Source organism: Anabas testudineus, chromosome 21 (assembly GCF_900324465.2).
Source record: "Anabas testudineus chromosome 21, fAnaTes1.2, whole genome shotgun sequence".
Classification (NCBI taxonomy): domain Eukaryota; kingdom Metazoa; phylum Chordata; class Actinopteri; order Anabantiformes; family Anabantidae; genus Anabas; species Anabas testudineus.
The window spans coordinates 14737808-14759917 of NC_046629.1; the positions used below are offsets into that span (position 1 = coordinate 14737808).

Sequence of the window (22110 nt, forward strand, 5' to 3'; positions counted from 1 at the left end):
ATTGACAGGTTGATGAAGACTAACCGAGAGAAAGAAGGTACGAGGCCCCGCGGCGGTTTGATCTGATCAGACTGTTCCCTGCTTGAAAGGCCATGGTGTCCTTTCTTGAGGCAAAGAGGAACTGAAAGACGCACGGATGAAGGGAGGGATGGATGGATGGGAAAATGTGACCACTTCTGAAGCATTGTTGACAGCCACGCTGAATAGGCAGCGGGCCTGCCTGGAACCACGCCCGTATTTATGATCTTCAAAAGAAGGATGACACACACACGCACACCCACAAAATGCTGATAGTTACAGGAAAACATATGCTTGTGAAAACATGGGTGCACACAAATTTGCATATAGATTTCTGTCCATGAGTGCACACAGATAATGCAAGTACATACCTCATAAACATTGGCACTATATGATGCAGTTACGTATATCAGCATTTACTGTATATTTAATGGGTTACAGCAGCTCTGTAAATTTGTCTCTACACTGTAATTAAGCCTGTGTAGCTGATCAATAGTGTAGATTGTAAATGGCTGACAACACCTTTCATTTTGCAGTAGAGAAATGGAAAACACATACAAGACTTTAGATACTAGTGACAAATGCCAAATGTAGTGTATTTAAATGTAAAAATACTTTGTGACATCTTTTTTATGCAACAACTAGTCGGTGTTTAGTTTTATAGGATAAATTAATGAGACATTATGCTGGCTGGTGTAATTAAAGGCTCCGCAAGGCAACATTTTTGATTTCTAATAACGTTGTGATACAAACACTTGTGGAAGTGAAGCATCCAAATCCCAAATCAAAAACCTTGAAAAAACCGTGTGTGATATATATTTTTTCAACCAGCTCGTATGGTCCATAGCAGGATAGTTATAATGAATTTACACAACTGTCAGTTGATGTTCTATTTCAGCTAAAAGGTAAACACGGCTATAGATGGCTGTTTACTGTGTGTAAATCTTGCTCTTTGCCTTTCTCTGTTCCATTAAGAGACATGAAAAGCGGTGGTGCAGCAAAAATACTTTATGATGTTTGCACGCACAAATAATAAAACATAAATTGTGGAAACCCTCAGCCTTGTACAGTTCAGTTCATTCAAAAGGGCCTGCCCCGAGAAACAGGGGTGAGACCACTGATTTTCAGCTGGCAAATATTTGAAGAGCTAATTTGGAGGGGGTGGGTTTGCTGGTGTTAAACAGTGTGTGTGTGTGTGTGTGTGTGTGTGTGTGTGTGTGTGTGTGTGTGCGTGTGTGTGTGTGTGTGTGTGTGTGCGTGTGTGTGTGTGTGTCAGCCACGCACAGCCTGCAATGGCCCAGGCAGCCAAAAGTAATAAAGATCAAGTTTGTCCAGTTTAGGAAACAGACACAGTGTAAAGTAACTAATCTTGTTGATTAATTACGTTGATTGTCTAGACTGAGAAAGTTTTACAGTAAGTCAGACACCCTCAGCAAATTACACAGTTCCTTGGCTGTCAGTCAGTCAATGAGACAATCATTCAGCAGAGCAATCCCTCATCTGGTTCACCTGCTAAACATCCACACGGTCTAATTCCCAGTTAGTAAATTATCCCATTACCCAGTCAGCTGGTGACCCTGAATATTGGAACTTATTTGATGTTGGAATTCAACCAATATAAAAATGAAACCCAACAAAATTAAATCAAACACCAGTGGCTGCACAGTCCAGGAACTGAATGGGTTAGATTAATCGTTATTGTGTAAAAAGCAAAATACGGGGCTGTCAGATTGCAGAGCTGTCAAGGACACAGGCGGTCAAAGACAACAACTGGAAATGTGAAGTGGCAGCAATAAAGGGCAAAGCTTAGGTTTGCTGCTCGCCTGCCTGCCAGGAGTGTGTGGACAGGGCTCTCCAGTGCGCCCTGTGCCCAGGAGGGGCGGGGTGGGTGGCAGAGTAGGGACAGAGGGAGAGAGGGAGAGAGGAGAGAGGAGGGCAGGACTGGCAGGGTGCGGTCTGAAGTGGCAACAGATCGTTTTGGATCACTCAAATCCTTTCAATTCAACTGGAAAGCTGCAGCTTGTTGCGCGCCGGCCGCATATGGAGAGGGAAAGCTTTCAACCCAGCGAGAGAGAGAGAGAGAGAGAGGCACCAACCAAACAGCAGAGGCGAAAGTGGCTGATGTTGTGACCGTTTCCCAGAGCAAAAGAAAGAGGGGGAGAGAAACCACAACACTGCAACTTGGATATCAGTGACCGCGCTCTCTCTCTTTTAACGCTCTCACCCACCAAATCGACTTTGAACCTGTTTGTTTAAATACACAGCTTTACAGCCTGCACTCTCAGCCTGCTGTTGATTCTACAAGGCGGAGGGAGACAAGTTTCTCCATTCGGGTCAATTTGTTTTTTGGGAGCCGCTAAAAAAACTTTTTGGAGTCCTCATGGTGCCCGGCGCGGGGCTGCTGAGCTTCATTTATCCGCGATTTCCGGACGTGATGCTGCGACTGTCACGGACGATGGCGTCGGGAAGTGAACCTGGGAGGTACTGAAGACATCTCTCTCCCCAGGGAGAGTCCTCCCTCCCCCCCGGGGCGATGCGGATCTCCTTCCTCCTTCTCACCGCCTCTCTGTGCGCCTTGGTCCTCCTTCTCGCACCTGCTTCGGAGGGCTGCGGGCCGGGGAGGGGGTACGGCAAGAGGCGGCTCCCGAAGAAGCTGATCCCTCTGGCGTACAAGCAGTTCAGCCCAAACGTCGCCGAGAAGACCCTGGGAGCCAGCGGGCGACCCGAGGGGAAAATAACGCGCAGCTCCGAGCGCTTTAAAGAGCTGACGCCGAATTACAACACAGACATTATCTTCAAGGATGAGGAGGACACGGGCGCCGACAGGCTCATGACCCAGGTGAGGAGGGAGGAGTGAATGGGTAGGCCCACAGGTGCGCACGGATGATCCTCCGGAGACGCAGCAGTGGTTCTGTGCGCGTCACATCAGCCGCTGAGCTCTCCAGACGCATGTCATTCAACTTTCAACATCGTGTCTGCAGCAGTCCAGCTCCACGAGGTTGAATGAACTGAACCCTGTTGCATCCCTTTGTCTGCTGAATGTTTGCTGTCAGTTAAATGTTTAAACCAAAATGATTGAGTCCATCGACTTTTGAGTCTTAGTTTTAACCTCTGGGGTTTTTTTTCTACCTCCCATGTTTGGCTTCAGCTGCTGCCATGAATTATTTCTTCTGGTCCCATCCAAAGCCTCATAGCCTGGCCAGTCAATGTGTCCGTCTAGAGATAAAGCTAGGACACGTTTGACCCCACAATAAAATGATCTTAGGCCACCTTTCCTTGCATAGTTTTAAAGCTGAGGAGTTGGAGACACTTCACCCAGGTAGGCCTGCTGCTGTAACAAGAGGAGCAGGGACTCCACGCTGTGCGCCCGACCTTTTCACTCCTGGAGTAGTGTGAAAGGGTCTTTGTTCAACAGAGAGTGTCATCTAGCATGAATTCATCCATCCACCACCATCCACTCATTCATTCATTCATTCATTCAGCGATGGGCGTTCACATTAAAAATGCATTGCTTCCCAATGAGATTCATTAGATCGGAGCAAATAGATCTCCACTGCTCAGGGACATCTTGACCTCAAACCTTATGTTTCTATCTGGAAAGCTGCTAAATCACCCCAGGCACGTACACACACTCAGCTGCGTGTACTTTGACCACTCACCTGACTCGGTTGTAATGAAGTTAACATAATAGTTGCGGGTAACACTTTTACATCACAGGGACCAAACGACTGCTTCACTTGTCTCATGGACATATCTTGTTGGATAGTGACTTATTCTTCTTCTCTTTATCTGTCTAGAATCTGCTGTTCCTCTTTCTACCCTTGTCCCCCTAGTCTCTTTGAGTCTCTTTGTTGATCACATGGTTTTTGTCCATTTCTTATACTGGTCACACCACATTTCTCTCACACAGTCCATCTCTCCTTCTGTCTTTAGTTAAACTTTCTTTACACTACTTTTTTTTTTTATTGGGACTAGCTGGTGAGCTTGTTCTATCTCTAACGACCTGACACTCCTTTCCTGTGCCCTCCTTTTAGCGCTGTAAAGACAAATTGAACTCCCTTGCCATCTCTGTGATGAACATGTGGCCGGGCGTGAAGCTCAGAGTGACAGAGGGCTGGGATGAGGACGGTCACCACTCAGAGGACTCGCTGCACTATGAAGGACGTGCTGTCGATATTACCACATCGGACAGGTATGCGTATAATAAAGGGATGTGCGTGGTGGAAATAGACCAGGGCAAAAGTTAAACTTCTTTCAGTTTGACAGTTATTGCAGCCGGCAAGTCAGTCGATCAACTTATCAGTAATGTGATTAGTCAACTAGTTAGTCAGCACACTCCTCATTGTTTATATTTTCTGCTGACAGCTAAAATATATATTTTGAGATCATTATAATATGTTAAACTGTCTTTTATAGATTTTTTTGAGATGCTAGCTTTGACTTAATCTCACTAGAAGTTCATGTATCTTTTTATTTCTCTTCATAGAGACAGAAATAAGTATGCGATGTTGGCACGGTTGGCTGTAGAGGCTGGATTTGACTGGGTCTACTATGAGTCCAAAGCCCACATTCACTGTAGTGTAAAGTCAGGTAAGAGATGGAGGTGAACTGCACAGTGCATGTGTGTGTGTGTGTGTGTGTGTTATTTCAATGTGTGTTTTTTTGTTTTCTGGCCAGCTGTCAGTGTCACTAATGAGGTTGATGCTAGTCTCTTTGTCGGTGATTCACTTGCCTTCCTGTGCCTGTACACTCAGTCTGCGTGTGCTTGTACATGGCCTATTGGGAGCCAATCAAAGCAGGGTGTGCACCTGTGCTCTTTGCTGTATTCACTCTCACTTCTTGGTCATTGTGGAATATTTTGCTGTACAGTGTCCAGATATAGTCGGGGTAAAAGTACCATTTCTGATTAAATGTAGGCTGCACTATGCATTTAGTACTGTATATGAAATAGTATATTTCAGGTCAAACATTATAGTGAGAGACATCGCACTCTCCTTTTTTAAAATTTTTGTGATAGAGTATTTATTTTATTGTCAATATTAAGTTACCTTTCTCCAAGACTTGCATACTTTATGAAACCCAAATCAGGACTTACACAAACAATACTTGACCACATTCCACCTTAAGCTATTCGGAGACTTGAGCCGGTTTAGAAATCCATTTACCCATGTCTGGTACCACCAGTTATTTGATGCCAAACTACACTCAACCACCCGTTGAGGCTGTGAGATGATTAACTCTCTCTTTGTTTTGCTGTTGCTTTTCCTTCACTAGGTTTCTCTCAGATCTCTTATCTGAGTCTTATCACCTCCCGGTCGCAGCCCTCCTTTTGTAGCAGCCCTCAAGCTTACAGACACACACACCTTGAACAAATATTTGGCTGCCTTAAGATGGCCTTAAGACAACCCTCCTACAGACACACACACACACACACAGTGTAGAGTTATATGTAATCTTATTTATGTTCATTATTATTTATTGAATTCTATTCAAAAATTCATATTTGGAAATCAGGCTCATTACAGGGAGTCATTGCTTTTTTTTTCCTGACGTGGACAAATGAACGCTAATATCTAGACCCAGGTTTGAGTCTGTGTACTTTCCTGTCTCTCTGACCCCGGGCTGTGCTCTGGCTGTGGTGATAGAATCAGCTGGTTATCCATTAGCTCTTGTAGACTACTTCCTCTTGCCACCTCGTCTCACTGCGTCTTAAAGGGCCACCTTATTCAGATATAATTGAACAGGAGGAAATGCGCAGCCGGTGGCAATTCTAGCAGCATAAATAAATGACATTTATCCGACTCTTACACAAGAATAATAACTAAAGCATCATAAATCACAGTTAAATGATTATTACCTGATCAGCTGTGGATGGGGACAAAGTCTTCGATGAACATTTGCTAGTTGAAGTTTTGAGATTATGTAGAAAGCTAAAGACGGACTGTTTGTTTGAGTCAGAGTCACATTATATACATATGTTAACAATCTACACCCTGATCCACTGAGATAAAGTGAGTCAGTGTCAAAGTCTCACCGGCTTTACCGATCACTCTGTGACCCAGGTTAACCTCCACGTGTGAATGTTTTTTCTTTATGTTTTGTCTTCTGACTATAAATAATGTAATTATAAATTAAAACAGGGAAAGAAATGCTAATAAATGTGATGATATAACTTCCCTCTTTTAATCTTTACAGAACACTCTGTGGCAGCCAAAACTGGGGGTTGTTTCCCTGGAAGTGCTCAGGTTATTCTCCAAGGTGGGGGGACTAAACAGATGCGTGATCTCCGCCCGGGCGACCACGTCTTAGCTTCCTCAACAGCAGATGGCCATGGTCCTCTTCTCTACAGCCCTATCTTATCCTTTTTGGACCGCCAGCCCAACGTCACGAAGATCTTCTATATCATTGGCACAGAATCAGGACTTAATATTACGCTCACAGCAGCTCACCTGATCTTTGTCACAGACTGCACTGATGGGCTGAGTGAGACAGGGAGGGAGGAAACAGCTGAAGAGCCACTTCGGGGCTCCATACCGAGAGGCAGGCCTAACTGGGAAGCAGGTCTGAGGACAGTTTTTGCCAGCGAAGTCCGGCCAGGACAGTGCATAATTACGCAGCAGGGCAAAGTGGCAACTCTTTCAGTGGTGACCTTTGTGAAGGAGCAGACGAGTGTCGGGTTGTACGCCCCGCTCACCCAGCATGGCTCTATAGTGGTGAACAATGTGCTGGCATCATGCTATGCTGCTGTGAACAGTCACTACTTGGCTCACTGGGCCCTGGCCCCACTGAGGCTCTTCTACAGCCTGATGGGGCCCTCAGAGCCACAGACTGACGGGCTGCACTGGTACCCTTGGCTTCTACAGAAGTTGGGGCAAACGCTGCTGGATGCTGGACACTTCCACCCCTGGGGTATTGAGCAAGGGCAGAGATAGGAACCACAGAGACACGTTCCATACTCCTGTATTCAGGAACAATAAAGCACAGAACACAGCTGTCTCCCTGAACACATAAAGATGACTGGGGAACCACCAAAGACAACTGATTTTACAGTGTAAATGAATTTTGTACTAACTCTACTTGCCTGTATTTGCTGTACTTCACCAAACTCTTCACTACTTTGAGACAATGAGAGAAGATTTGCTTTGGTCTTTTACTCAATTCAGTTGATTCATTCCAGAAATCGTAGAGGACTGGAGTGACTGGGGAGTCAAAGATAATCAGCGTACATATCAAAATTAGAAATTCAACAGAAATACCAACACAAGTATCTGTTCAATCCGCTCACCTTAGAGACTGTGACCTCAACTGTATTTGTTAAATTAAAACTAAAGGTAGTTAGACCATCAGGTTTCATTATGTCTTTGTACTGTATTTTGCATCTTGAGATTAGGCTGGGGCAAACGGATACACTTAGAAGAAATTGAAACATATGGGGTAAAAATGGAAAAGTGATTCTTCGAGATTCGAAGCTCTGTATGTACTTTGGTGTTTGTGCAGTCAAGTAATGTCAAGAGGGAAAGAAAACAACTGAATGCTCTGTTTACTCACAAAATAATAATTGCAGTAAATCCACTGATGCTTTGCTCTTCTCCATAGAGTCTATACTGTATATTAGAAATAACATTTAACTGGAGGATTGACACATCAAAATGTGCTCGATGGAACTCTGTGTATTTACTGAATGCTTGTCGTACTGATGCAGGAAGACGCGTGGTGCAGCGGCGGCCATGTTGGTCTTCCATATCTGCCTTTTGTTTTATTCAACTTGATTGTCTCCGACTGATTTATATGTTTCATTTATACATCTTATTGTTTTTTCAGGAATTTTGTGACATGTTTTTTTTTTTTTTAAAGAAAATAATAATTTCAGGTTTTCAGATTTCAGGTCAGTCATATATAATTAAGGCAAACACAACACTCAGGCTGGATTCAACTACTGTATTAAGCAACTTCTAAGAATCATGATAAATCACAGTTATCATGAATCTTGAATATTAAGGGTTGGCTTGATAGCTCTCCTTTACATGAGTCTTTTTTCTTTTTTTTATATCCCATCTTTTTCATCCAAGACCTAGATTGGCAGTGGTACCACGAGAAACAGATTTATGTTGTGATGTGTGCTGGAAAACGTGTGGAGCTCAATGTGTAGCTCAATGTCAAAACACCTGTTGAGTATCGTTTGCAAAAACTGAAACATCGCTGTTAAATAGGGACTCCAAGTCTTCATCTTCTTTATTCCTGCTCAAAGATTTGTCAAATATGTATATTAAGCTATTGTTGGAGAGACTATTTAAATATCTATTTTTAGAAACTAATGTAAACTATTATTATTTTTTGCATCTCTGTTCATACAATTTGTATTTGAAACATAAAGTTGTTTTTAAAACCAAAGCTTTGCTTTTTTTGCAGCTGAAAATCAAAAAGATCACATGCCAGACATTACTAATCACTAAAGGAAGAGACTGTTCTTTTTGTTGCTTGCTTACTTAGATATAGAGGCACTGGCTTTCTTTTTGTCAGATACAACAATGATGAACAACCGGGTTTGTTATGCTTTCATAAGCACCTCTTGTAACACTAGTTGTGTTTACAGGGTGGGCTGCTGGTTGGTTTCAGTACCACGGACAGCAGCACCCAGCAATCTTCTCTTTCCTCCTCTTGACGGCTCAACAGTTCTCTCTTGCTTTTTCCAGGATGGAGAGTTAGTCCTTGAACACAGCACACCCTGCTGGATATATCTGCTGGAACAGGCGCCGACAGGAGATGTTCTGTCAGTGTGTTCACATGATGCACGGCTCATAAGAAGTGCCACAGAAGCAGAAAAATACTCTAAGTAATCTTTATTATTACTGGTCAGTTAGGTACAGGAGAAAAAAAAAAACTCTTTGTTTTATCCCATAGCTCATTGCAGGAGACTGACCCATAAAGACAGATAGAAAACCAGATTCAGGTAATACTCAACCAAGTTTTACATAAAATTTGAAAACAAGACATGAGATGCAGCCGGTTTACCAAGTGCGCGGCTGATGTTCTCACACGTGGGGCCATTCACTTACACATGAAAAAAAATCAAGTACATCTCAAGAATTTACAATACTGAAAACCATTTTAAAATGCATCCACCTTTATGGTGTTGATGTGTTTTGGACTAATTCTACTTGCTGAGTAGTCTACCTGCTGAGTCTGGTGGTTTGACATTTATCTCTATGTGTCCTGTCTCCGTGTAATCATGTTTAAAAGTCTGTTTGGACCACGATACCCTGGCAACATTTTGAGGCGAGGGTAATGGAAAACCAGCAATTATAATCAGGACTAATCTGAGGGCCAGTGGTGAAAAAACAACATACAGAAAATAACCACACACCACCTCCCTTAATGAGATTAAGAAAATAAATAATAAAAAAATAAAAATTGCCCGTTTTGACTGCCTCAAAAGTGATCCAAGTATCGTCGTCTTAAATCAAGGGTGTTCACACAACAACACGTGGGGAAGTCAGCATGCTCACAGTAACTCACATACAGATATGAATGTCATTATAGAATATGCATCTGTCATCACAGCTTGGCAAAATTACACTTATACACAACAAATGCACAATAACACCTGGAACCATAATACCAGCCAGTGGATAAACAGCCAAACACGTCTGAGTCGTCTTTGTCCAGTCAGAAAAACGTCCTGTGTAATGGACAACCTTATCCCCTGGTACAGTAGGTGGTGGTGATATCATCCCATAACAATAGGCTATAGATAAAGAATTTATGTCCCAGCGATCCATAAACACACGCACATACAATCACACGTACATACACACATTGCCTCTCATACTCATCATATGTATAACATCACGGGGATTTGTGAATCTCTTAGTGACTCAATACATGACAGAAGGTGAGATAGTTTGAACTACCTACAGTATGCGGCTATGTTGAGAGCAGTAAAATTGACAGAGGTACAAAACACTCCATAGCGTCCCCAGTTGGCAATTATGTTGACATAGTTATATTAGGCTATATGTAATCATTGCTTGGCAGCATATAAAAATAAAAGAAGTTGTTCTGGTGCATATTCTGAATCATCTGCATTTGAGTTTTCTCTATGCAAACCAAAGGAACAAATGAGGCTGGCTCAGTCAGTATATATTTGATTTTGTATTAGGGTGTAACCACATCTGCCTAACTATTGTACTAGCAGTAGCAGCTTCTCATAGGGTTAGTGTGTTAGCTTGCTTTTTAACAAGCCGTGGTTAATGCATATTTGGAATCTCTTGTGAGACGAAAAAAAAAAAAGTTTTTGAAATAATATTGATTTATTTGAACAGCTTCATAATACCTATACCACCGTGGAACCTAAACTAATACAACAATCAAGGGCCCATGTTTCACAAGTCAATAATTAATGAGGGGTAAAAGGATAGGTTGGATGCATCCGAAAGGGATTGTGTCAGGAGTGTGATCGCCGGTCGGAGATTCCCAGGAGTTATTAAATGTGTCCAATTAAACTGATCAGACAGCAGCACCTTGTGTGCTGAAGGTCTATTTTGACTGAGGTGAAGTCGCTGCCTAGAGGTTGAATTTTTCTAAACATTGTGAAGTCTCTCCTTAGTGCCTGTCAGTGCCCTTTAACTCTTTCCGTCAGTATCATCCCCTCCTTGTGTATACGGGATACTTCTGCTACACTTGGCGTTGTGTTAATCATTTCACACTGTTCTCAATATCTCAATATGACGTGAAAAAAAAAAAAATCACATCTCGAGAGACATTTCCTCTGTTCTGGTGGTTGAATACGCCTTGGAGGGTTTCTGACAAGACATGACTGCAAATAAAACATTATAATAGTATTTCGTGGGTAACCATTGCAGAGGTACCACATCCATGCTTCAAACCTGCGTGACCAGGATTCTCTAATCAGTTACTCTGCTATTTGGTAGCAACTCAGCAGCAAGACAAAATGAGACCTGTGAAATGGTTACATCTGTAATTTGGAAAATGTTGGCAGAAATCCACAGAAATGCCTAAGATCCACTTTTAGCACAGTGTAGCAGACCTTAGAAATGCATGGTTTCAGCCAGGGCTGTGACAGCTCTGTTTCTATGGCCAAAGTCCTAGGAAAGGTAAAGTATCGGGGCAAGGAGGGAAATGAAGAGTAGAGGCAAGAGGAAGAGAGACATAAAGGAAGAAGCTGGGATGGCATTCGGTCCCCTTCTTTCACAGCCTCTGGGTAAAGTTTTCAGGGAATACTCCTTTAGTGGCATTTTCTTTGCTCTGCTCCCAGTCATGCTGCTTTATTCCCATCAGCCAACCATCATCCTAAACACACAAACATGCAAATAAGCAAGCCATTGTCACTGTGACACAACACCCATACATGAGTGTGTGTGTGTGTGTGTGTGTGTGTGTCTCTACCTGTTCGTCAGGGTTGTCAAAGGTGATTACTAGCACCACGTCCCCCGCCTTCATCTCCAGTTCATCTGTGTCATTGGCAGCGTAATCATGCATCACCTGGACCTACATCAAGTGGATACTAACATGAATTATCACCATACATAGATTTTGAGTTTTAAGTTGAGTTTTATTCTTATTTATTTTCATTTACCTTGAACATGAAGCCAGGGGGCATTTCTGCAGGCGCTGATGCTGCTTCTGTTGGTTCTGCAGCTACCGCAGCTACCGCAGCTACCGCAGGTGTCTAGAGGGAAGAAAAAAAAAAAAAAGAGGCACCACTTACTGATAATTTAATTAATCAGAGCATTTCTTCATCTTTCAAAGACACAGTTATATCTTAAAATGTGACAAAACAAGAAAATGTCAATATTATTTCACAAAAATACCTGAGTCACCTCCTCTGTTGGTGCTTCTTCTGCCGTCTCTGCAGCAGCTGCCGCAGTCTCACCCTAGGAGCAGAGAAACATGGAATAAGAAATGTTACCAAATGGGAGTTATGCTAATGAGGAGGGAGAAAGAATGAAAGAAAGAACAGACAGACAAGACAAAGACAAGACAAAATGACAAGCAGCACAGCTTAGCCAGCAGAAGTCGGTTAATATAGGCGTACTGACAGCGAGATTACACTAGATATTACCTGTCATTAAGCTTTAGCATAGATAATATGTGCATAGACTTGTAAGATAAGAAGATGTGGCTATACTTTTCTTTCCCTCATCAATCACAGATCAGTCTCCATGTATCTGGACCGTACTGGTGGCTCAGATGCATAATAAATCTTTCCTCAAGATTTCTCCATCTTTTCCACCTTTCAGTCACAATTTACCCCACTGTTACCTGTTTATTCCCAGCACCCCATGCTCAAACCTCCGCCTCAAAAGCGGATGCATCCACCATTTTCATCCAGATGCATCTCTCCATTTTTTTCTCTCTCTTTGGTTACCTGACCCTCTTCATTATCCACCACGGCATCTTCTGCTGTGGCTTCTTGCTCAGTGTCAGCTGGAGCCTCAGCTGCAGGTGTTTTATCCTCAGTGGCGGGCACCTCTGTGACCGGCTGGCTACCATCATCACTCCAGCCCTCTTGGGCTTCAGCTACAGGGTCGTAATGAACCGGCTGCGCCCCATCATCGTCCCATCCTGCCTGAGCCGCAGCCACGGGATCGTAACGAACTGGTTGGGTTCCGTCATCGCCCCAGCCCTGTGTGGCAGCGGCTATGGGGTCATAATGGACAGGCTGCGAACCATCATCCTCCCAGGCCTCTGCAGCAGCAGTCATTGGGTCATAGTGCTGCTCGGTACTCTCATCCTTGTCATCACTGTCTTCAGGCTGAGGGGCAAGGGTCAGGTTTCAAGGAATAAGATGTCATAAAAAATATTTTATCTTACGGGCATTGTAAGGGGTTATTAATCAGATAGTTGAGGGAATTCTTAACAGAAAGAAAACTGTTTTTAATGGACAAAGGGTTAGAAAAAGATAGCTCTACTAAGACCTTAATAAAGGGGCTGTACAGCAGATCAGGGGATCAACATTCAGGTAAGTTCAAGCTCAAATGACTTGACTCTACACTGTTTCCTGCTACACAAGTAACATCATTCTATGGCAGTGTCTGTTGTTTAACACAGATTTAACAAAAATCATGTGTGTCTCAGGGGGGGCGAGGGGAACTGTAATAAAATTAATCTTTTGATTATTCCTCTTTTGTCATGATCCGGTCAAAAGGTTACTGCTAAATACAGGTAAAAGGATCTTAAAATCATCAGCTCTCAGCTGTTGTTTGCTTTAATGCTAATTAGCAAATGTTAGCATGCCAACATCCCAAACCAAGACAGTGTACATGGTAAAGATTAAATCATAGTCATTGTGAGCATGTTAGTGTTTTGCCAGATGACAGCTATTTAAAAAGGGTTCACTGTTAAGATGACATGATATTAAAGGGGCTGAAATCTTTCTACAAAACCATAGGAATGCCTCTCTAAGGGATTTGAACATGAATGAAGGTTCGTGGAGTGGCATCAGCTGTTACTCCAAATAAATGTTTCTGTCACATTTAAGAGAAAATGGAGCATTTTTGCCACCGTGAGCATAAACAAAGACATGGAAGATGCCAGGGACACTGATGGGAAGAGTTCATCATCACCATCATCATTATCATCACCATAAGACCCACGGAGATTGATGTAGAAGGATAAACCCCTTACAGAGAAGGTCCAGCTCAAATCAAAAGACAAATGAAGAAAAGGAAAGGTTGCAGTAGAAGACAGGAAAGAAACAATTCTCAAGCTTTTCCCATCAGAAGATAGATGATGGATCTTCTGAGTGTAGCTAGTAAACATGGTTTACGTATATTTCCACGGCTATGTTCAGATGGAGAAAGAGGAAGGAAGCTTTTGTAAGAGCAGAAGTGTCGTTCCTTTGTGAGCTATCGCTGCTTTGCCTCAAGCTCTAATCCAGCAACTCTGCATTATTGTTGAGACACATCTCTCTTACAGTGATAGGGATGAACGAAAGGGTTACTCGATGGCCAGGATGCGAAGGTGCAAACAAGGCTTTGTGAAGTTGCTCACCAGCTTTTTTTTTAAGTTGTCCGGCCTCATCAAACAATCCACCACAACCATGAGCAACTTCACGCGAGTTTCAGAGCGTAACTGTTCCCTGTGTGTCACATGCAGCGTGTACATGTCGAAAACAGTATACGAAAACATGTGAACATACAGGAGGAGAAGGGCAAACAGAAAAAAGGAAGTCAATTCAGCTGTGAGAGATTTTTCATTAATATAAATGGTTAAATTTGTGCAGTAAGAAAGTATACATTATCTATTAAAAGGCTTTATACTGGGAGAGAGAGAATGATACTGCACATTAGATATTAATAATGATTCTGTTACAATAAATGCCAATATACAACTGAATTGACTCAAGTTCTTTCCCAAGTTCTATTTGTGCCATACAGAAATCTCTTTAGTGTTTAGTTGCTGCATCCAGAACCTCAGACACAAAGACAATGCACAAACAGATTTGGGACAGACAAATGAAAAACATGAATTTATGGAAAAGCTTGGTTCTAAACAGAAAAAGCCATTAGAGAAGTTCCCACCCTGCACGACAACCTCGGCTCTTTCAATTATATTGTGAGTGTTAACAAGCATAACTCGAATGGGGCTTGTATAATGGCTACATAAACAATTAGTTAGTGCAAACAATGACAAAGGAGGTGACGGTTACTACGATATGCTGATAATAATGATGATAATTATATAGTTGTCTTATTATTTTTCGTTCTTTTTTTTGGGGTGTGAGAATGATAAGCTTACCCAAGAATCCCAGTTTGCAGGCTGTAGGAAAAGAGTAAGAAGACCAGATCAAAACCCTTTAAATAGTTCTTGTTTATGCCCTTTGCATTAAATTAGACATTTCCAATGCAGGTCACATGCTGTTAACCAACAAGCAGAGCAAGAGTACAGACATTACCTGGTGACATAAGACAAACTAGGTGAGTCTAGTCTGCTAATGTCTATCTAAAAAGGTTGGTTCTATGTTTCCTATACAGAAGTACACTACAGTATCATTCCCACAAGCAAGGTAAAATAATGTCTCTTGCATCTGAGGGCTGTATTCAACACCAAGGGTGTTAAATACCAAGGGTGTTGAATACAATAACCCTGTCAAATGAAGACAAATTCCTTATTATATAAGTTCAGCGGTCCTGGCTCTGATAACTATGAGCTACAGCACATCATGGTATATAGTGTGCTACAGTACATACCACTCATTCATCAGGTATTGAAACACTATATCGAAGCTAAATTCATTTTAAATTATTGAATCACCAGAGACCTAATTTATCTGACTAACCAAGAAGCAACGTTTCTTCTACTTTTATTCCAAGATAAACTAAGCACAACGCAGATCACTCCTGTACTTAAAGCTGCATATTCTGCACCGTGCTTTGCTTTTTGTTCAGTTCTGGAGAGAAAGAGCGGAGCAGGACCGGAGTCTGCGATTCATGCCGTGAGTGGCTAGTGCTGAAGCAGGAAGAAGTGGTCACAAGAAGCAGGTTTCTACACCATCACCATGCCATCATCCACCTCTCAGTTGGAAACTTGGAAAGAAAGTAGAGCAGGTAGCACCTCAAACTATGCCAAGCTTACCAAGTGATTTCTTATTGTATCCAGACTTTTCAAACTTATTTCAACACAGTGCACTCTGAGCTACAGCGCATTTTACATATTTAACTCAAGTCAAACTACTGCAGGGGCAAATTGTTACTTTATCTATCACCTGTTGTTGAACAGCAACATGTAAATCTGTGGTGAAGACTTATTCCCCGACATTATGAGTGGACAGCAACGTTTATAAGGACTTCACCAAATGTACTTTTCTGAATAGAACATAAAACCGCTTGTGAAGCTTGGCATTTTTTTGCAGTGGAGGTTCTCTATGACCTATATGTTCATGCCACAAATCATCCACCTGTGTGACCGTGGAGGCTTTGGTTGCCGCACTGAAAGAGTCCAGGTCCATGTCCAATAGGCTGCTCACTGCAGGACTGTCAAACTGATAACAACAGGAATAAGAGGGCTCATTGTCTAAGTGGTTGCACCACAGAGGGCAAAGGAAAAGAGCAGAGTTGAAGAAATAGAATAGGTCAGTCCAGAAGAAGGACTGTTTGACAGACCTGCACAGAAAAAGGAGAAAGTTAAAGGGCTATTCTGCAGTTTGCTCAGCAGCAGTCGCTCACCTCTGTAGGGGAGGTGACACTAATATTAGGAGTAGCTGCAGCATCAAAGAGGTTGATGATGTTCTCTGTTTTCAACTCCTTGGATGGCGTCACCTTGGGGGGAGGAGGCACTGCTGGCTTTAGCTAGGACAGAAGAAAACATATGTAGCCACGTTTAGTTTTATTAGTTAGTAATTGACACAGTTAAGTGGTATGACTTCTGTGTGTTTCTACCTTAGATGGAGATTTGGGAATTGGGGGTGGTCCTGCCGGCCTGAGAGTGTGATTAGATGGTTCTTTGCCACTGATGGAATAAAACAGGGAGAGATGGACAATAAGGGCAGAGAAATTAGAGAGAAAGTAACACGGACTGCAAACACTGCGAGAGAAGACAGTAGGGAAAGTTAAAGAGCGCAGCTAAAATCTAAGTTACAGGGCATGCTCTACAAGAGGCCAAGTGGAAGCTGTCATGCAAGAAAAGTGAGCCTTTCATCCCTTTATCACTCCATCTCATGCAAGCACGCCTTATCCATCCCTCCTGCAAATCCTCATAAGCCATTCGCTGTAATAGAGACGATGTTCTTAAGCTGACCAGAGCAGACTCAGATCTGCAGATTTCAAAAGAGGAGCATACCTGCAACTGCTGGACAAAGCATATTTGCAGTGTGTTTAAATGGGTCTCAGAACCCAAACACTACAAAGAATGTATTACCAATGAGGCATAATGGACAGCTGCTCTAGAGCCCCAAAAGCCCCAGGCTTAGTGTGCATCAGTGGGTTTGAGGTAATATAATATGCAACATTAAAGCAATCAACTGGCACGATCAGATCTCTATAGGCAGTGCTCATTCATTACTTGAACCTGATGCTTGATTTAGACTTCTGATCTTAACGATTTCTGCTTTTGCTTATGTAACAGTCTTGCCCGGTGCTGCATTTAATGCACAGGTTTGCTCAGCTCTTGAAAGTCTGCAGCTCTGAATGCACAACTCCCAGACCAGACCAGCGTGTGTGTGTGTGTGTGTGAATTCATTTGCACGACCAAGCACTAGTTCTCTCTGAATTCTCCTAAGCCCCGCAGACTGGCTGACATAGAGACAGTTGGACGGACAGGTCAGCTGGAAAGACAGACAAGAGTTGTGTGACCATGGTTACCACACTTGCTGCTGGTTACCTCCTATTTGCTCCTGACGATGAGGCGCCCCGGTTACCTGTCTCTCTGCAAGGAGGAGGGGGTTGGGGGCGTTCAGGGGTGTCTCTAGATTAACGAATGCCATTTTGTAAATTGTATTCCCAACATCTAAAAACTTTAATCTACAGGTTTCATGTTTCAGCAAATTTAAATCAATAATTAATTAATAATTTGATATTTTAGGATCATAAAAGACATTTTTTCTTCCACTTTTCTTTCACTAGAATTTCTAAGGAATGAGATGATGAGGCTCAACACTAAAAAACACAATCTCACACATCATTTGAACTTTTATCATGTAGACTAGGATTCTTTTAAACCAAAGTTAGTGGTTTCTGACCTGAGTGGTAGCTCATACATTATAATAGATGCCTCAGATGATTGTTTGAAATTCATGTCCATGAATCTCTTTATTGTACGAGCAAAACAAATGTCACCAAGCAGTAGAAAGTCGAAAGTCGAAATTTCTGCTCACTAACCTGGTTGCATCTGTTTCGTCCAGTTTGTCCAAGACATCATACAAATCCTGATCCAACTGTAAAGACATTGGAAAGACAGGGTGGAAAAAACTAGCATCAACAGTAGTGGATTTCTTCTGCTCAGAAGAACACATCTAACACAGCTCTAACACTTTATATCACTTGCAATAGCAGGTCCCATCAATTTGCACTCAATAATAAAGAATAACAAAGTGAAAAAATATTGTTAGGAAGGAGTCTTTATCCAATCAAACTTCACACTGTGTTTTCTCCCCTGTGTTCTGCATTATTACCCGTGTGCTGCCAAGCGTGTCTGCAACAGCTCGTTTGAATCATGCGCAAACTCACAGTGACAGAACTTTCAACTCTCAAGCTAAGGCGGGATAACAGACAGTATTTTTACTGCAGCGAGGTAAACCCTCATGTGTCAGCTTCGTTTGACAGGAGCAAATGCACTACAACCGTCTTTGTGTCTGATTTCCAAAATGCTGAAATCATACAAATATTCTATTTTGTTGTTTTGTCTTATCTAAGTGCAGCACTATTGGAGATCTGTAGAAAAGTCTCACCCTGCTCATTTCCTTGTGAAACTTCTCCTCGAAACCAGCCAAACTCTGGAAGGTGCTGACATAGAACCCAACACGACTACAGAGATAGAGAGAAACAGTATTGACTGCATTATTGGCTTAATTTACTTCAATATCCTGTAAGGGTAAATGTAGCACAGATGTAAGTGAAAACTACATAATTATAGCATCCATTCACGAACATGACATTCACACACACACACACACACACACCTGTTCCAGAGTGAAGGTAACTCCTCTTGCAAGTCAGCATTAATCTCCTCGAACACTTTTTGGGCTCTCTCAAACTCCTCTTCAGCCTGAAACACACACAATACTTCATAAGTGTGTGTTTGATGTACTGTGAATACACAGGTGTGTGTGCATAACAGCTCCTGCCTCTTCTGCTTATAATTTAACTTTGTTTAATTGTTGTTGCCTTATAGAGACTAGAAGGTGGAGGATGTTCTTGTTCCATCCCATGTGTCTTTGACCCCTGGGCTGTCAGGACACCCCTTATCATTGTCTCATAGTCAGAAAACTGTAGGAAGCACAGCGACATCATTTAATACCTGGCTCCTGGACAGACTGCTCTGGGCAATATTGTGTGCAGACAAGATACCCTGAGCCCAACCCGGAGTCGCCCTCTCCAACAAAGTGGAAGGCTGGAAGAGAGAGAGAGAGCATTAAATACTCACTACTTAAATATCTTATATGAGAGTGATTATAAAAATAATTAGCAGCGTTCTCGTGCTTATAGCATAAAATAGGTCTAAAACTATGTTGTTGTTGATTTACCTTGGTAATTTTAATGCCCCCATCCTTTTTCTTGGACTTGTGCGTAGCAGCATAGTTGTGCCTAGCACTGTCGTAATCAACCAGTTTCCTATCCCTCTTAGCTATACGAGCCTGAACGGGAAATAGGAAACAGAGAATAAGTACCATCCCGGTTTGATGTGTCTACCTGAAATGAGATGTTTCAGCTTCTACATAGAGACAAAGAGACCCCACAGTTTACCTTGATATCAGGGAACTGGCCCAGGTAAGTATCCATGGAGATGAGAGCATGGTCGACCAACTTCTGGTGGTAATCAGTCCACAGCACATCACAGTCCTGCAGCAGGGAGGAACGGTATGACACAATTCACAATCACAGGCACAACTTACAAGACTTTTCTAGAGCAAATTATTATTTTATATAAATACATTATTACAGTAGCGTCTCAGGCCTGCATCCTTCTAACTATTGACCTTAACACAGAGATGTGTGTGTGTGTGTGTGCCAGGGAAAGAGCTGCTGCAAAAGCATAAGCTAATCAGGAGCCAAGCATTTACACTTACATAACACACACACACACACACACACATATATAAAGACTCAATCAACTAATCCTCAGTAAAATAAAGTGGTTTTGACTTGAAACCAGCTCATCCTCATGCAGACAATTATTTGAAAGACATTTATAAAAGTGTGTCTGACCTCCGCAATGGAATCCACTTCATTCTTGCCGTACCACTCCGGCTCATACATATCGACCAGACATGCCTGCAGGTTCTTTGAGGACTCGTGCATGGCTGAGGACAACCCAAATACTGTACGTCAGTGGAAATGTGTGCTGGCAGAGCGATGAATGTGCAAGTGACTGACTTTGCTGTACATGTGCGTCTACATGTGTAGCATGCGTGCAGTCATCAATGTGTCTCTAGATAAAGTTGTTGGTGTCACCTTTCACTGCCTCCAGGTATGCCCTGAGGTCTCTCTGCAGTTTGCTGCCTTCGGTCTGTGTGTGAGACATAAAACACCATGCTTAGAATATAAAAAGAGTGAGAGGGGAACATGGAGAGAGATGTTGTGCAGTGAGCTAACGGCTTGGCTGGATAGTATAGTGGGATGATAGCCGCTCTCCGTGAGGGAGACCGGGATTCAAATCCCAGCTGTAGCCTACCTCCAGCAGAGGTCTCGAGGCAACAGCTCGCTTACCCCCGCCTTTGCCTTGTGTATTGTAAGTCACTTTGGATAAAAGCATCTGCCAAAATGACTAAATGTAATGCAAACAACAGCAGGTACATACTGAATAGATCCAAAACGTCTGGCTGACTGGAGTTCTCATATCACTGCTATGTAATTTTTGGTGAACACGGGTTACCACTCACATATTGTTTGTTGAAGTTGATGACTCCCTCCTCGAAAGCAACATCTTTGGTCTCATCAGCTTTCCCAAGCTTCTGAAGAACCTGCGCATCCAACAAATAATAGTGTTAGTGACAATACCCTGGGTCACTGTACAAATCAATCTGCACAGTTTTCACTTTTAACAAGGCTAGGGTTTTTATTTTATTTGATCAACTTTACTAAACCCAGTAAACACGTGTGTTTCCAAGTCTTGATCTATTCATCTCTCTTTAGATTAAGTTTAAATCAAATATATTTGCATGAATTGGAAATGTAATTGGTTGCAAAAGCAATATACGCACAGAAAACATCAAACCATTGCTTAGTGCAATTCTAAGCACATTTCATCAAAAATAAGAGAGATCCATGGTACATGCTGCGTATGGACTGACAAATAGCGCCCCCTGCTATTTATTCAGTGCACAGCCCGCAGGTGAATGAATACTAGGCCTCTGACTTTAAGCACAACATTAACTGTACATAACTCAGCATGGGTATTTAATACTATCATCACTATAGCAGAATGCAAGCTAGTGAGCTACAGTCACCTCCTGAGTGACAAGTATTCATTCATTCATTGAGATTCTCAGATATATGTTGTGTTTTGTTTTTTCAGCTCAATTAAACCTAATGGGCTGAATGATGGGGAGGCCTGCAGCATCTCACCGCATTATGAACGTGCCCGCTGCACGACATTGACTAAAGGAGGGAAGCATTTGAAGTGGATATCCTCATCCCCAAATACAGCATCCACCACCGCTCGTATTATTACGATGTCGTGATGCGACACTGCGCCTCGGTTGGAGGATGCGGCACCGCTGCTTCGCTGCTCATGGGCCCTGAAATGCCATTTCCTCACATGTAAGCATGTGAAGAAGCAGCGCTTACCTTTTCTTGGGCTCTGGTGAGTTTTTTCTGAACGTTGCTGGCCACCTTCCCAGCAGTCAGCCCCTTCCCCAAATTCAGCTCAGCCATCTTGTAGCGTAGAGCAGTCTCTGGATGCGCGGAGGGAAGGAAATGCAAATATGAACGATCGGACGGACCGCTACGACCACTGCTGAGGCAGATTCATCAATGTCCGGAGAAATGAACGCGATACATGTAGTTGCGTGACGTTACGGCGGATCTATGGGATGATGGATGTGCAGAAAGCTAAACTGTATTCTCTAATGTTGAGCTGCCGTGTGCGCGTCCGTGCCATAGGGGGAGGATGCTGTGAGAGATGCTCTTAAAGGCGCAGATGCCGCCGCGCGTCCTGTGCACGTTTTCCCCCCGTGTGGAACATTGGATGAACTATGGATTCATTGGTTCAGCTGAGATGTGCACAGAATAGAAGGTTTTATTGAAAACGGGGATGTTAGTCATCTTAAATGTGGATTTTGAGCAAATGAGCGTTCTCTTAAAATGATCAGTGTGTTAAAGTACTAAATGTCCTATATCCAACATGCCCAGCTGCTGGTGACATTCAACCATTAACCACAGCTCCAAGCTCCAAGCATGCATCCTATTAACTCTT

General features: G+C 42.7%; 2 protein-coding genes across 6 annotated transcripts; one reads left to right on the plus strand and one right to left on the minus strand.

The window, feature by feature from the left end:
- Nucleotides 1–1966: 1966 nt before the first annotated feature.
- Nucleotides 1967–8297, plus strand: LOC113173677 (indian hedgehog B protein-like). Its single transcript, XM_026377180.1, has 4 exons — nucleotides 1967–2857; nucleotides 4053–4210; nucleotides 4505–4608; nucleotides 6214–8297. Exons 1-4 carry the CDS (start codon nucleotides 2552–2554, stop codon nucleotides 6948–6950), a joined length of 1305 nt encoding a protein of 434 aa, XP_026232965.1. The 5' UTR covers nucleotides 1967–2551; the 3' UTR covers nucleotides 6951–8297.
- A 554-nt stretch (nucleotides 8298–8851) lies between these two features.
- Nucleotides 8852–21776, minus strand: LOC113173675 (myc box-dependent-interacting protein 1). Of its 5 annotated transcripts, none has more exons than XM_026377176.1 (19): nucleotides 21483–21776; nucleotides 20576–20656; nucleotides 20148–20202; nucleotides 19902–19996; nucleotides 19440–19535; nucleotides 19220–19330; nucleotides 18994–19086; nucleotides 18656–18741; nucleotides 18425–18500; nucleotides 17856–17911; nucleotides 17359–17403; nucleotides 16419–16488; nucleotides 16206–16328; nucleotides 14779–14799; nucleotides 12407–12793; nucleotides 11850–11912; nucleotides 11615–11707; nucleotides 11425–11526; nucleotides 8852–11328 (listed from the first exon to the last, which is right to left on the minus strand). In XM_026377176.1, the coding sequence occupies exons 1-19, from the start codon at nucleotides 21567–21569 to the stop codon at nucleotides 11227–11229; spliced, it is 1842 nt and encodes a 613-aa protein (XP_026232961.1). In that variant the 5' UTR covers nucleotides 21570–21776; the 3' UTR covers nucleotides 8852–11226. The 5 variants fall into 5 exon arrangements, with proteins under 5 accessions (XP_026232961.1, XP_026232960.1, XP_026232962.1 ...); XM_026377175.1 differs by having other exon boundaries at nucleotides 17359–17442; XM_026377177.1 differs by lacking the exon at nucleotides 17359–17403.
- Nucleotides 21777–22110: the final 334 nt, after the last annotated feature.

What these genes read in the sequence shown, in the direction of transcription:
- LOC113173675 (XM_026377175.1), bottom strand. Translation starts at nt 21,569, where the DNA reads ATGGCTGAGCTGAATTTGGGGAAGGGGCTGACTGCTGGGAAGGTGGCC. An exon ending in TTCACAAGGAAATGAGCAGG is followed by an intron (nt 17,912 to 18,424) that starts GTGAGACTTTTC and finishes ATGTCTTTACAG; the next exon opens with TTGGATCAGGATTTGTATGA. An exon ending in TGGATAATGAAGAGGGTCAG is followed by an intron (nt 11,913 to 12,406) that starts GTAACCAAAGAG and finishes CTCTGCTCCTAG; the next exon opens with GGTGAGACTGCGGCAGCTGC.
- LOC113173677 (XM_026377180.1), top strand. Translation starts at nt 2,552, where the DNA reads ATGCGGATCTCCTTCCTCCTTCTCACCGCCTCTCTGTGCGCCTTGGTC. An exon ending in CCGACAGGCTCATGACCCAG is followed by an intron (nt 2,858 to 4,052) that starts GTGAGGAGGGAG and finishes CCCTCCTTTTAG; the next exon opens with CGCTGTAAAGACAAATTGAA. An exon ending in GATATTACCACATCGGACAG is followed by an intron (nt 4,211 to 4,504) that starts GTATGCGTATAA and finishes TTCTCTTCATAG; the next exon opens with AGACAGAAATAAGTATGCGA.